We start from the raw sequence: 15,186 nt of genomic DNA, 5'->3' as shown, positions 1-15,186 counted from the left end.
TCCAGCCAATATTTTCTTTGTGGTGTTATAACCAGGTAGTGACTTTAGTGTGATTCGGCCAGGGTAAACAATGTCGCTTGGTTTGACAGCCGGCCGACGGCTGTTCTCTTATCGGCACTGCTTACTGCAGTCTCAAACCAGTGTATCAGAAAACACCGCCAGAGTAAGTGATTTTAACGAAATGCTTCCTGAAAATGTTGCTATAGCAAAGGTCATGTGTTTTAGCAGATGCGTAATCAAAGTGCAAACATAACAGCCACTGGTCTACTGGTTTGTTTTGGTCTGCACATGCAGTATCTGCCCGCTGCACTTCACAGGGACAGCGGCACAAGATCAGCCCATTACAATACGCAGGTATTATGCTCCTTTGACGTTCTTCGTATTGCGGTTTCGTCGTTAAATGAAAAAATAATCTCCTGCATTGGCCGGGAATCGAACCCGGGCCTCCCGCGTGGCAGGCGAGAATTCTACCACTGAACCACCAATGCTTGATGAAGTGATTTTGTAGTCCCTGATATTGTGCTTGCAGGCACGTAGTACTGCGGTACAGGTCTTTGTAGAATGCATTCTGTAGCTTGAAAGTATCCAAGACAAGAACTGAGGGCCAAGAAACCCTTGCACCTTTCATTGGCTGAGTTCTCGCCTCAATAGCCAATAGGATTTTGCCTTTTCGATCAAGTCTGTTACAAAACGATTTAAAAGAGCCGTACGTTTATGAAGATGAACTCAGTATGTTGAGATAGTGTCGTACTTAGAACAAATAGAGCTTATTATTGAGGTCATAAAGTCGAAAATGTTATAGGGAATTACAATGGTATTAGTGAGCTAGTGGGTTTCGAACCGACCTTTGAGTAGAGTCGTAACGTAATTTCTCATCTCCTACATGGAAGGCTCAAGTTCAATACCTGGCTGTGCAAAGTTTGTGTTGTAAAATATACCATAGTTTTCTGGTAACAAGGAGCTGCATTACCCACACAAAAGCAGTGTTAACGATACACTTAAGAGCACTAAGCACATTCTAAGCGATTGAGAGTGAGGTGCATTGCGTGACTACTATAAGCACAGTCTTATGTGGACAATCTTTCATAATTTAGCAAAATTACAATTTTTTTACGTATATTGAAGACACGGGACTGCACATTTAGGAGTTCAACTTCTGTAGAGATGACCAAATCGTTGTAGGGTGTGGTTCTCATACTTTATCGTTGAAAAATGACCTTGGTCTGAGAGGTTTGTCTACAAGTTCATCTGTCAGGCCTAAGCCTTAGAAATAACTGTTGCTCCTAAATTAAAAAGCAGGGACACTTGAATTGACTGCATTTTATATTGAATTTCCAACTGGAGTAATAAAGCAATCCATCCACATCCATCCATCTATCAATCAACCAATCAGTAGGGTATCAGAGAATATTCACTCCACATAGAGAGATATAACATTAAGACTATGAGTACAGTTTTTCGTCCAAGTCTACAATGTTGTATTTTATCATATTGTTCAACCCTCTATGACTTACTCTTCTTCAGCAGTGTGTTTAATCTTCATGTTTTTTTTTTGTGTGTGTGTATGCTCAGAGTGCAGCTCTGGAAAATGTGCTGTCAGTTTTCAGATCTATATGTGGTGAAGATGGAGTCTCCTTAAGTGAAGCTGTCAGAGAGCAGCACGGCAGGGATGAGTCTGTACACAGGTCAGTTTCTCTTACTGTCACAGAAACCCACATTGTGTGTAAAGACAACAAGGATAATGCACCTATCCCATATGGTAGAGTGAGTGTTAAAAAGGAGTGTAAGTGCAGTGGAACTATTTACTCAATTAGCCTTGTTTAGGTTTTTAGAAACTTTGAAAAACCAGTTAATGCTGATATAAAGGAGTCGGGTTGTGTTCATTAGTAACTCAAGGGCTAAAACAGTACTGATTTATTAGTTTTAGTAAGATCCTGATTAGCTTGTAGCAGGTCATTTGCTCAGCGACATCCACTCACAGCTTCTTCATGGTGACACCAGTATTAGTCACCTGGAGATAGTTAATTCCAGTTGTGTAGTGGTGCAGAAGTGGATATACTCTCATGTAATGTACAGTATAAATTCGTTACAGAATATAATCTTTATTTAGGAGTGGATATAATCTATAGAGACTAAAAAGTAAGTGGGCATACTCCATATACCTTTGTATATCCTGCACTGCAGTTCTGGTTGATTCCTTTGCAAACAAACATAACATAAGTTGATTCCTGTGTAGCTGGTTTACAATAGATGTATGGAGGAAAGTTGGTGTAAATGTTTCACTACTGCTTCCAGATGTTGTCCCCCAGACGTGGTGGTGTTCCCTCGATGTGTGGAGGAGGTCAGCGCCCTGGCTAAGGTCTGCCATAACAGCAACCTTCCCATTATCCCCTTTGGTACTGGAACTGGCTTGGAGGGAGGGGTTGGAGCAGTTAAGGTGAAAATTTGAAATGTTAAAAAAATGTTTCTATGAAAGCTCTGTATAGTGTTAAAATATCTTTAGATTGAACAATCTCAGCAAGTTGCTTAGTAACACTCAGAGCTAATTAAGTTTTTGTAGTTAAGCCAAGGGTTGAAGGATTTTGGAAAAACTGATTTGCAACATATTCTTTTTGCTATATACTCTATATATTTCATTTTTTTAATAACAAAGGAAAGACGGAGAACCAATATTAGTTAAATCTTTTATAGGCCAATGGGAGCTGGAGTTACACAGCTTACCACAGTTTCATAACTAAAAGGGACACTTATTACATGTCCATATTGTTCTATGTACACCTTACAGAACCAAAAAATAGGATGAAAAGCCTGCACAGCAGCATGCACAACATAACACAAAGATTTACAATCTTTAGTGCAGGAGTGCATGGTTTTTAAAAGCTGTATTTGTAATATTATTTAGGGAGGTGTGTGTTTCAGTCTGAGAAACATGGACCAGGTTCTGGATCTCCACCAGGAGGACTTTGATGTGACAGTGGAGCCTGGCGTGACACGGAAGGCCCTCAACGCATACTTGCGTGACACCGGCCTTTGGTTCCCTGTTGGTCAGTTTCACTGTTTCTTGGTTAGCATTGTATTTTCAGGAGCACATATAGTGTAGCACACAAAAGGAACATTGTCTTTTTAAGATACCATAAAAGTAAGACACAGTTTGGTGTTCTTCATCTGAAGAGCTGTATTTGGATTATCTTAGACCCCTAAATTTGTACTATTAAATAATAATAAGACACTCAGCATATTCACAAATTTGTCATTAAAAATGAATTTAAAGTTTACATCAGTTGCTCTTGCTGTTGCACTTTTAAATTAATTTCCATTCTCTAATGGTTTGTGGAGAACTATGACACTAATACATCTTTAAGGAACAAATTGAGGCCGGCAGCATTGCAGTGCACTGAGATGCTCAAATTAAAGCCTGCATCTTGCACATGTTTGCATCAATAGCTTTACAAATGCATAATTTAACTGAAAAGAAGCAACTTAAATAAACAACAAGGTCAGCAGAATCTTTCAGTTTTAGCCTGTAAGTTATTCATGCTGAAGGAAGCTTATGTCATTTAATTCTATAAAAGTACTTTTTCACAGTTCAATGAAAGATTGTTTCCAAAAGTCATGAGAGTTGTCAAAGTAATACACCAACACTTTAAAAAGTTGCCATAGTAAAGGCTCCATGCACAGAAAGGGTTTTAGAAACAAAGACTAATACTGTACAAGAGTATGCCTTTCATATTAAACCAGTTCTGTGGTCGATGATCTTCTACACTGTCAATAAACATGGAATAAGAGATTTAAAATTGCTAATTTGTTTAATTAATGAAACAAGAAGTAGGGGAACTTTGCATTTTCTGTATCAGTTTTTTAATATTGTAAAATGTGTCTGACTTATCTTCAGTGATGTATTTTGTCATCTTAGATCCTGGAGCAGATGCTTCCTTGTGTGGTATGGCTGCAACCAGTGCATCTGGTACCAATGCAGTACGTTATGGAACAATGCGGGAAAACGTTTTGAACCTGGAGGTTGTTCTGGCTGATGGGGCCATCATACACACAGCAGGAAAGGGCCGACGTCCCAGGTACACATTAAACATTTGTGGCTACACATATGCAGCTGGGCTTACTGCAGCTTAAATGCATTTTTTTTCTTTAGGAAAACATCAGCTGGCTACAACCTGACAAACCTGTTTGTTGGGTCAGAGGGAACACTAGGGATCATCACCAAGACTACCTTACGATTGTACGGTATGCCAGAGGCCATGGTGTCTGCTGTCTGCTCTTTCCCCTCTGTCCAGGCTGCAGTGGACAGTACAGTGCAGATTCTACAGGCAGGAGTTCCCATTGCTCGTATTGGTGAGGAGACGATGCCTAAACTTTACCTTTACAGCTCTCATACTACAATAAATTATTTCCAAATATTTGGTAGTTAACTATTGGTTGTAAACACATTTGCAGCTGCTTCACAATGAAAGAATGGCTTGCACTTGTAATACTTCTAATGTACAGCAGCTATCGTCTATGCCATTGGCCACATCTGGCTCCAAGCTAAAGGCGTCTCTTACAATTAGTTAACTTGTTGTGTCATAAAAAGATGATGTAAAATAAATCTTTAAAGCTTCATAAACTGAAAAACTGCTTGTCTAGTGTCTTTGAGTTTTCTCAAGTTGTGCATTAAGAGACAATGCTGTGTAATAAAAAAGCTAAAGACCATCAGATTTCACTGACCTGTTTTTTAACTTTGCTAAAGATAGTGTATCAGCAAAAAAACCCCAAAGAAGGGCTTTTGCTGCTGATATGGAGCAATTTATCTCTGTTTGACATATACAAAGTGTTTTTTTACAGAATTTTAACAAATGAAATCAAACTCTGTGTTGTATAGCCTCAAAGTCAAACGCATCTCTTCAGATCATATCTTTGATGGTCTGTTTCTTTCCTCACAGTATGTGGTCAAAACAGAAGAGGCAATTAAATATAAATAAACTGTGGTGTTATCTGTGGGCTACTCAGAGAAGTTTGACCCCCATTTGTATCACAACTTTTGCAAAACAAGGAAGAAGTAATATTTTATTGATCATCTGGGAAAAATGGGCAGGAGAGTAAGAAGCTTGTAGAAAACAGAAATGAGAAATTTGTCATGAAATTAGCTTTGAAACTAGATACGTGTCATAATTGTTTACTGGAAAATATGTGATTGATTTATGAGCAAAGCTGACATATTGTCCTATTTAGATGAATCAAACTGACATTGTTTTTGTGTGCCTGGACTGTGTGTGTGTAATCTAGAGTTCCTGGACGATGTGATGATTGATGCCTGTAATAAGTACAGCTCACTGTCCTACCCTGTGACCCCGACTCTGTTCCTGGAGTTCCACGGCACAGAGCGAAGCCTCGAGGAGCAGGTCAACACAACAGGTGTGTTTTTATAACTTAATCAGATAGACTGTGTCTTATATCCACTGCATAGGGTATGTTTCACATTCAGCAGGGAAACCATAAAAGCGAAGGAAAGGACTTTTCAAAAGATTCTCAGAAGGTGGTTGGATGAAAGTTCTGTGTCACATCCATGAGCCAATCAGAGAGATAAAACGAGGTAGTAGGCATGTGCCGCTCCAGTACCTGTGTTCAACAGGCTGCTGCCGTAGATTGTGATTCACAGAGCTGGTTCGTGGATAAAACTCGTGCTGAGGCCAGTCGAAAAAGTGCAAAAACATCTCCACCAAGAGAAGCTATAAGTGTGGCTCTTTGTGCTTATTTTCAAAGAAATGTGGCCCAGTTCTGATAAAACTGCCACTATGCTCCAGGTACCTCCGAGCTAATGGCTATATTGATGCCGGCCATGGCTTGCATTACAACTAAATCCTGCCCGCATCTATTTTGCAAACTTTTGCAGAAGCAGGTTGGAAGAAGAGCGATACATCTTTTCCATCATGAAAAGCTTTCAATGCTGTCCTTTGCTCTTTGTTTTATAGGGACATGTGGTTTAGTTCTGATAAAACTGCAGTTATACCATAGCTATATCCGAGCTAATGGCTAATAGCAGACTATTAAAGGGTAAATATAGGAGGACGTTTGTGGAGTTTTTTGCTGTAACTAACCAAACATGGAGACCTTGGTAAAATAAAGGTCCTTGCATCAATATTCAGTGGCTGGCATTTTTTGTTATAACGTGTCATCCTGCATAAAATCAAACATGGCATTGATTGGAAATTTCCCCTTTGTTAGCAAAAATAAACACCAGCAGTACTGACACAGAATGATGCAAACATTAGACACTCTGCTGTGGAAGAATAAGCCATGTGTATTTGCATCATAGGTTAATCAGGGGTTGTAGAGATGTCAGTTAATGACTGACAACGGTAAAAAAAAATGAGTGCAAACATAAAACAATACAACAAAAATATTCTTCTTGTGTGTCTGGTTGTGTAGAGGAAATCACTCAGAGTAATGGTGGTGCAGATTTTCAGTGGGCTACTGATGCAGAAACACGGAACCGCCTGTGGAAAGCTCGCCATGATGCCTGGTATGCTGCCCTGGCTATCAGACCTGGCTGCAAGGTACATGATTACGTTTAGCTGTAAACTAACAAACTCTCTTCTTTGACTGCTGTGGAAAACTCCATAACTTTAGAGGTTAAGGTTCAGGGTCACCGGATGCTGCTCTTCAGTTGTCTTTCTTTATAATGCTGAACAACAGGGTTCTTTAATCAGTCTTTGGTTGAAAGGCTTGGTTTTATGTCTCACTTAATTAACACATTAAATCTTAGTACTGGTGAAAAACAACACTTGAAGAACTTCCAATACTATGACCTTATCTTCCCCCTTTATCTTCCCCTCTCTGTGTGTTTTTGTCCCTCAGGCATATGCTACAGATGTGTGTGTCCCTCTGTCTCAACTGCCTCAAATCATTGTGGAGACAAAGGAGGATCTGATTGAGAACAAACTCACAGGTGAGAACAAAGCAAGAACAATGTTATCGTGTACAGGGCAATAAAGATGTATCACACCTTTATGACTGCTGGTTTGAACAGTACGTTTCTCATACTATTCTAGAGTATTTGTGGTGTTATCTGTGCTTTGACATGCCAAAACAATGCTTGCTAATGAAGACTCACTGTACATCATAGTCAAACTGGAATATGCCCTCTATTTTTGGTATCAGTATAATATAACTCCAACTGTTAATGTTTGTTTTTCCTCATTGTGTCACTCTTTTTTTCTTTTATGTTTTGGCTCTAATCCACCATGTACACTTTCTTCATCCTTCCTGCCCATCTACACGTGCCACACTGCTGGCCCTGAGTGTGGTTATTATAGTTACAGCTGTGTTTCCTAAAGAGTTATCCTATAAATTTGTTAAGCACTGTACGAATAAACTACATGTAATACACATACTGTTATTGGTAAAGGAGGATCAGGAAAAGCTGAACATCTGGCACACCAAGCAGGAGTGGCAGAAGCAGACAGAGAAGGCGAGGCTAAGCTGTGGTAAAAGCAGGAAGGGAGGCTAAGAGAAAAGCAGCTAAACCGCAGGTGCTTGTAACAACTGTTAATGTACGCCTAAATGTGCAGCAGCTATAAAACAGTAGTGATTAGTGGTGGAAAGAGTGAAAAGTTTAACTTTGGCTTGATCGACTCTTAGAGAAACACAACAACAGAGCAACCGCACAAACAGGAACTGACACAATACGCTCACTGTACATCAACTAGGCAGCCATATTGGTGGATGGGGACGTGAGGAGGAGCAAACTGAAGCGAAAAATAGCAATTTTGTTTTTGTTTTTTTAATAAGATCCATACATATTTCTAATTTTGTCATGGTTACAGTTTCAAACTAGTATACCCAAGAAGTCCTCTGAGAGGTATGAATGAAAACTAGAGCTACAGGGAGGAGACATCCATACATACAGACAGACAGCTCTCCAATTTGTAGTAAGATGGGGGATCACCAGAGTCCAGTGAATGTGTCTCAAGTGATTGTAGTATAAAGACACTTCTGTCTGGAAGGTCCAGGTCACTAGTTAATCGGTATTCCTGGCTACCATTACACCATGAAGACAAAAGAACACTTCAAGCAATTCAGAGAAAATGTTATTGAAAAGTATAAGTCAGGGGATGTATACAAAAAAATTCAGAGACACTGAACATCCCCCAGAGTTCAGTTAAATCCTTTATCAAGAAATGTAATGAGTTTGCCACATGTGTAAATCTACCTAGATCAAGCTGTCCTCACAAAATGAGTGAGCGTGCAAGAAGGAGACTTGTGAGAGTCCACCTAGACACCCATGACTACTCTGAATGAGTTACAAGCATCAGCAACTGCGATAGGGGTGACCCTGCATTCAGCAACTGTCGCCCGAGCTCCTCACTAGTCAAAGCTGTATGGGATAGTGGCAAAGAGAAGGCAACTGTTGAAGGAAACTCATATCAAATCTCAGTTTGCCAAAAGGCGTGTAGCAGACTCCATGGTCAAGTGGAAGACAGCTTTTTGGCCTGATGATACCAAAATGGTGCTTTTTGGCCATCAGACAAGACGCTATGTTTGGCAGACACCAAACACTGTACATCACCACAAACACACTTTCCCCACTGTGAAGCATGGTGGTGGCAGCATCATGCTGTGGGGTTGCTTCTCGGCAGCCGGCCCTGGAAGGCTTGTTGCGGGTAAATTGAATTGAGAAAATAATAGGAAAATCCTGGATGAAAGCTTTTACCCTCTGCAAGAGAACTACAGCTTGGGAGAAGATCTATTTTCCAGCAAGCCAATGACATGAAGCATACAGAAAAAGCTACACAGAAATGGTTTAAAGACAACAAGGTGAATGTTCTGGAGTGGCCAGGTCAAAGCCCTGACCTTAGTCCAATAAAGAATTTGTGGCTGGACTAGAAAAGGGCTGTTAATGCCATGAATACTGTGAATACTTGTTATAGGCACTTTTTGATTCATTCAGTATCAATTTCACTTGCAAAGTTTTCTTTGTTAAATCATTTGATATGTAGTATGTAACAACCCTGGCATCAGGTCTATTGTTTTTTTTTTTTTTTTCAGTGTTAAACATTATCTAAATCAGCAGGATTTCCTTTGGTCACATCACACCCATTTGTCCATTTTTAATGTGAAATTAAAGATAAGTGTAAAAAATAACTCCAGAAGATGCTGTAATGTGTTCATTTCTAAATTCAATAGAAAGTTATTTTCCTACAAGCTGATTTAGTGGGGCCTCCAACCTGCAAGCTTTCCAGATGAAAATGTGTTCTATAATTATTTAAAATAGTTAGCAATGTAGCTCAGATTTTTGTGCACAGGAACCTTCAAAGTTATTCCTAATACAGGACGGTAGTGCATCACCTCTACAAAGAAAATATTGTGCTGTTTCCTATTGGTTCTGTTTAGCAGCCGAACTACAGAGCTAAGCCTAGGGTGAGCTAGAGTTTTATTGTTGGTCTAATCTTTTTTTTATTAAAGAGGGCAATCAAAGAGTAAAATGAACACAATCTTATACTTTCAGGTCCCATAGCAGGCCATGTGGGCGATGGTAACTTTCACTGTCTAATGGTAGTTGACCCCAGGGACCCAGAGGAGCAGCACAGAGTGCACCTGTTCACTGAGAGACTGGCCAGGTAATGTATCTCTAAGACTCACACCATCAGTCCTCTGACATGTTCACACAGACCTTTTATTTTTAGCTAAACCTAGTTTTGTATGTCATAGGTCTAAATAAATGTGTCAGGTTCACAGAAAGAATTCCCACAGATCTGAAGCTGATAGCCCCTGCAACCATAAAGAAATTTTCTTTTGCCTCCTTGCTATCCTTCAGTTCTGGAGCAGTTGTCCTGGTCCTCAGAGTCTTCCTCAGAGCCTCAGTAAAATCATCATAGTACTTACCTGGTATTCCTTGGTTGCTCTTCCTAATCTTTCACACATTTTTTTAACTGCTTTCCCTCCACTCATGTAGCCTCACATAAATTTACTCCCCCTTCAGCATCACACTTTCATCCCTTTCTCTTTACAAATATGAACTACTCAAGCACTGGTTGTCTGTATGGGGTTTTGAACTGGCCATTAGGATGTGTGTTGAATGTCAGTAAGTGGTGCATTTTTTTAGCCAGCTCAAGCTATTCAAATTCTCCTGCTCTTCAAGCCTGAAAAGCTAGGCTGTACCAAATAATTGAAATAATGGTAAACAGATCAAAGAATGAGTCTTTCAGAATGTGTCTTAATAAACAGCTCACCGGGTTGTTGCATGAATAAAAAAAATGGGTTTAATCCAAAAATGTCCTTCAAAAAGCAATCCAAGACAGACTGTATGTTTTATATGTCATTAAAATGCCTTTCTTTTTTTTTTAACAAAACACATTTTACAAAAGCATTTAAGTGCAATGTGTTGGGTGGTCAAGCGCTGTGATTTGTTTTCAGCTTAGAAACTGCTTTAATGAGAGCGCAGTGTGAGCTTGCACGTTTTCTTGATGAATGACAAAACAATTTTTCATGTGGTCTCTTTTTCCCACTGTTTTTCTAGAACCTGTATTTTAATAGTTTTGATACACTGTTGAACCTTCTAGAACCCACTCCTTCAAAATTATACCCTTAATGTCCAAGAAGACAATCAACATGGCCTTGAATTTGGGCTTAGTTTGTCGTGTTTTCTTCACCCTTGGTGATGATGGTGTTTTCCAATGCACTGACTGCGGTTTCATCGCATGTAATCACTCCTTCAAGAAAATGTGGGTTACCTTCAGCTCTTTTCAAAATGTCTCCACAAATTTTCTTGAGTATTACTTTTAGTTCAGAAGTCAGAGGTTATGGGACAACTTTGGCACTCCATTTTGTCATGTTAAAATTTTAATGCAAAATCTGCTGAACTCTCTTTTTCAATGTAAAACCATTTTTATCATTCTTCTACTGAGTTGTTGACCATTTTTAATGATTTGTTTGATTTGTTGAATGTTTTTAAAGTTTTTTGATGTGCAAAGGCGCCCAGAACGTTTATGGTCTTTTACATCCTCTCTGCCTTCACTAAACCTTTTGTGCTATTCAAACACTTGTGCATGCGACATGCAGTGTTCCCTGTACACCTCAGTTAATGTATGAAAAGATTTGGCTGCTGTTTTGTTCAATTTCACCAAAAATGTCAAGTTAATATGTTGCTTAACTTTTAAGCTAATCATTTTCCAAAGCCTTAGCAAACACACTTGCACTTCAATCAGTAGTTAGCAGTGAACTAAAGATGTCACCTATTGGAAATTTACAGTAGTTGTGCACAACCTTTATTATGTAACACTCAGTGTGACTGTGAACCACATGGGTTTGTCCTCATAAGCACAGTCCCATTACCTAATTTCCATAGCATAGGAAAAAATCTTCATAGGGACGCCCTTGTTCAGTTGACCACACACATGTTAGAAAAGACCATGTCCTATCCTATCAGTTACAAAGTTTGTGGTTTGTGTTTCCTCTAGACGGGCTCTGGCTATGGACGGTACATGTACAGGCGAGCACGGCGTGGGCTTGGGGAAGAGAACGCTGCTTTGTGAGGAGATGGGACCCATAGCTATGCAGGTCATGCATGGACTCAAGAACACCCTCGACCCAAAGAACCTGATGAATCCTGAGAAAATCTTGCAGCCTGTTGAACTATAAGCTGTTTTTTCTCAAATGGCAAAGTTGCTAAACACTTAGCACTGAGTAACATGTTCTGCTCTCTGTTTATGGCTTGATCAAAGACTCATATTAAAGTGAAACAACTTTCTGAAAGTTGTTTGCACTGAATTTAGGCTTTTTTTTTGTTTCAACAGAACCAGCATAACTACTAAGTCATGAACACTAATAGGTTGTTAGTTTTACAGTTAAACAAACAAGATGGTTTCATTCAACAGTCTTTGCTTTCCACCACATATATTTATTTCAATGAAATGTATAGTTAGAGCAAAACACTGGAGATTTACACCTGTTTTAACTAAAATGTCCCATTTCTGACTGACCTGCTTACCAAATTTGAAACCTGTTTTTTAAAAAAAGAAAAGAATAATCAATCCAGCAACAATATGCTTTGCACTTAAGTACTTTGGAAAAACACATTATTGTAGCTAATCTGTCTCTATTCTTGCCTTGGCACATGCTGACATGCAATTCATTCTTCAAATCAAAAATGAATGATTGAAAAACATTTTTGTGCTTTTACTGATAAAACAAGCATTGCCTATTTTTCTTTAAAACGCCTTCAAATTCAACTCTTGGTAGTGTCATTAAGAATAAAAAAATATTTTGCAAATTCCAACTTTGTGTCAGTCCCTCAAGTGTAACAATTGTTGACGACATTACAGAATGGTTTACTCATTTTTTGTTTTGCTGAAAGTAAAAAAAGGAGGAATCAAATCTGTTAAATGTAGTCACTGGAGCCATTACTTGGTTAGCTTAGCACAAACAATAGCAATGGAGACTGTTTTTATAGCAGTGTCCATATGTAAGAGACATGTTCAAACAGCATTTCTAAACCTGACAAATGAACATGTTGTATTTTATTTATCTAGTTTCTTAACCATAACAGAACATAAAGAAGAAAAAGCTTTTGAACATCCTTAATGAGCTTTAGAGGTCATCTCACTTGAGGTTCTTCAATGGAGGGTCATGGTCATTTCCTTTTTGGTTCAATGATCCAACTTCTTAAACCAAATGTTTGCAGACTTGCATGCCAAGTAGTTCTCATAGCACTTCACTTTGTACCTTGCACTTGTGTTGGACTCGCCTTTCCTTGAAAATAAAAAGAGGACAGAGCATCATATAGGTCTACATAAAATCAGCATTATGGCTGCAGATGAATCCTGAGGAGGTAAATAACTGTACTACATCAAATCATGGTCCCTTAGATATGAAAGTCTTCTACATCGGGCTGTGCAGTGATATGAACCACATCTCATTTACAGGACAGGAGTAATACCCCGCTCCGCCACACGGTGTCAGCAGTGCATTCCCTTTTTTCTTTGGGACAAAAAATTCATCCAGCCATAAAGATGGAACTTATGTTTACATCCGCTGCCAATAGTACAACATCTGTATTTAGTGGGAATTCAATTGTGACTTATTTAATTATTTTTCTGGTTCGGTTCAATCAGTCATTTATTTATTGATATCAATCAAATGAGAAATGATTTGGTGGTGTATGGTCTGTATAAGAGGTCAGTGCCCTTGTCAATCATCTTGAAGAATTCTTTGACAACATATTTACTCAAAATACCAGACTGAATTGCACTGCAATATGGATAATGTGAAATTATGCATGTTCAAATGTGGTCACTGAGTGCTATTGCCAGAAGGATCTGTAGGAGTAGATGTAACTTTGGCCCTTATAGTCAAACCTCTATCTTCCAGGTTTTCTCTGTTGCTAATGGAAATAGAGTCAATAACTCATTAATATCGCTGTTTTTATTTTCCTTACACACATATCATTCTTGTTGGATGTGCTGAGTTCTGATACTTTTCTCAAAATATCTCACATTTTTCATGATAATAAATCAAAACAGGTTTTCTCCTGAATGATATCCATAAAAATGTAGATTTTTTTTTAAACAACAGTTGGAATATTATGGAGGGATTCAATAATAATTTGATCTAGTTTTCTTCTTTGGCCAATCTATAGTGACTCAACTACTTGATAAGAGAAGTCTGTAAGTTTACTAAAAACTATCATTCTGCTCAGATAATTTAAAGCTTTTTTATTCAGAATAATTCCCATTTACTAAAAAAAGATTTGATTAATGTCAAAAATGCAAAAAAAACCTTAACGGTTTTGGCTGTTGTTGTGGAACTGGTCCAAACCCCCAAGCAGGGGTGCCCAAGATCTCAGATGGTCAGGCTCTGTCTAGTCTAGATATGCATATTTTAATTTAAATCATGATAACACACTTTCTGCATTTTTAAAAATAGACCCTTTGGCAAAAATGGGGGGTCTTTTCAATTAGGATGTTAAAGGAGAACTATTAAGGTTGTAACAGTCAGGTGATATTTATCAGTGAGGTAAGGTCCAATGAAAATAATCAATATTCAAATGTATGTTCTTATTCACAAAAATGCATGACTTTTGTTGTGTGGAGGGCATACAGAGATGGCACCACCAGAAAATGCTTGGGAACAGAAGCATGCAAGACATGTCGAGTTAAGACAGCCTGTTGACCAAGGCTAGTTAACCATTTATGTGACTGGAGATGGTGCACTAGACCCATTAAGAGTATCTTACTGTATGTTAAAAAGTTTTAGTTTTTCTTCTTGTAAATAGAGCCTCCATTAAGAACACAAAGCAGAAGACAAAATGAAAATTGAAGTCCACTTGTTATATCTTGCTCCTTTTTAGTGATCAGAGAATTGCATTAAAAGTTTCTAATAATATTTGTTACGTCATTTCAATCTTTTATGAGAGAGCTCTGGGATAAAGCTGGATTAATGATTGTTAATAGATTATTAAAGGATACATTAGGTTATGCACAAGGCATTAAAAATGAACCTTACCAGGTGTTTCTTATACCCATTTGGTAAAACAGCGGTATTTCCAAAGTGTGTCAAAGTCGAATTAGGATTCCATTAAAATGTAAAGAAAGACATTTAATGATTTTTAAACCACTCCTTCCAAATGTTTTCCAACACATTGTAGAAGCTCCCTGCTGGTCATAAGAGACTGCAGGTCTAAGGCTTCTGACCATGGACATGTAAGTTTTTAAACAGTGTATTTGACTGTACCTGTTTTGTGTCGGTACCGTGCCTGTTGTGTTTGTTGTTTCTCTAGGATTTTAGGATTTTGTCTGTCATTTGCTAATGTCACCGTGTAATAATCCTTCTTATGATGATGACAGAATGTACTCGCATGAAACCACTGGATACTGGAGTTGCCCTGAATTCTGTCTGTGATCTTATATTTATGTAAGGAGCATCTGAGTTTATTGAGCGCATGTGTGAGGCTGGGAGTTGTCTGTATGTGTTTGTTTGCATGCCTGGGGAGCAGAGAGGCGACCATTTAAAGGCCTGCTGTCATTTTAGCAGGCTAGATTAAAACCTATTCAGTTAGTACTTTACTGCCGTATTGGGAAGTGAGACCATGAAGAGTGTACAAGAGTGACAGTCTGTTATTGTGAAGAACAAAGAACCAGACAGCATAAAACCTGCCTAATCACACTCTATCACACACACACATCAATACACACTCAC

General features: G+C 38.6%; 1 protein-coding gene and 1 non-coding gene across 3 annotated transcripts; one reads left to right on the top strand and one right to left on the bottom strand.

The window, feature by feature from the left end:
* Nucleotides 1-43: 43 nt before the first annotated feature.
* On the top strand, nt 44-12,268 carry ldhd (lactate dehydrogenase D). Of its 2 annotated transcripts, none has more exons than XM_041795856.1 (11): nt 44-163; nt 1,573-1,685; nt 2,296-2,437; nt 2,903-3,044; nt 3,914-4,073; nt 4,148-4,347; nt 5,278-5,406; nt 6,451-6,548; nt 6,850-6,940; nt 9,500-9,611; nt 11,451-12,268. In XM_041795856.1, exons 1-11 carry the CDS (start codon nt 71-73, stop codon nt 11,629-11,631), a joined length of 1,461 nt encoding a protein of 486 aa, XP_041651790.1. In that variant the 5' UTR covers nt 44-70; the 3' UTR covers nt 11,632-12,268. The 2 variants fall into 2 exon arrangements, with proteins under 2 accessions (XP_041651790.1, XP_041651789.1); XM_041795855.1 differs by having other exon boundaries at nt 6,421-6,548.
* trnag-gcc lies at nt 418-488 on the bottom strand. Its single transcript has one exon. It is a non-coding gene; the product is annotated as a tRNA-Gly (tRNA).
* Nucleotides 12,269-15,186: the final 2,918 nt, after the last annotated feature.

The sequence above is a fragment of the Cheilinus undulatus genome, linkage group 9 (genome assembly GCF_018320785.1).
Source record: "Cheilinus undulatus linkage group 9, ASM1832078v1, whole genome shotgun sequence".
Taxonomy (NCBI): Eukaryota; Metazoa; Chordata; class Actinopteri; order Labriformes; family Labridae; genus Cheilinus; species Cheilinus undulatus.
The sequence above is the reverse complement of the archived record's forward strand: the minus strand, read 5'-3'. Positions and strand labels throughout refer to the sequence as shown.

What these genes read in the sequence shown, in the direction of transcription:
- ldhd (XM_041795855.1), top strand. Translation starts at nt 71, where the DNA reads ATGTCGCTTGGTTTGACAGCCGGCCGACGGCTGTTCTCTTATCGGCAC. An exon ending in AGTTCCCATTGCTCGTATTG is followed by an intron (nt 4,348 to 5,277) that starts GTGAGGAGACGA and finishes TGTGTAATCTAG; the next exon opens with AGTTCCTGGACGATGTGATG. An exon ending in CTATCAGACCTGGCTGCAAG is followed by an intron (nt 6,549 to 6,849) that starts GTACATGATTAC and finishes TTTGTCCCTCAG; the next exon opens with GCATATGCTACAGATGTGTG.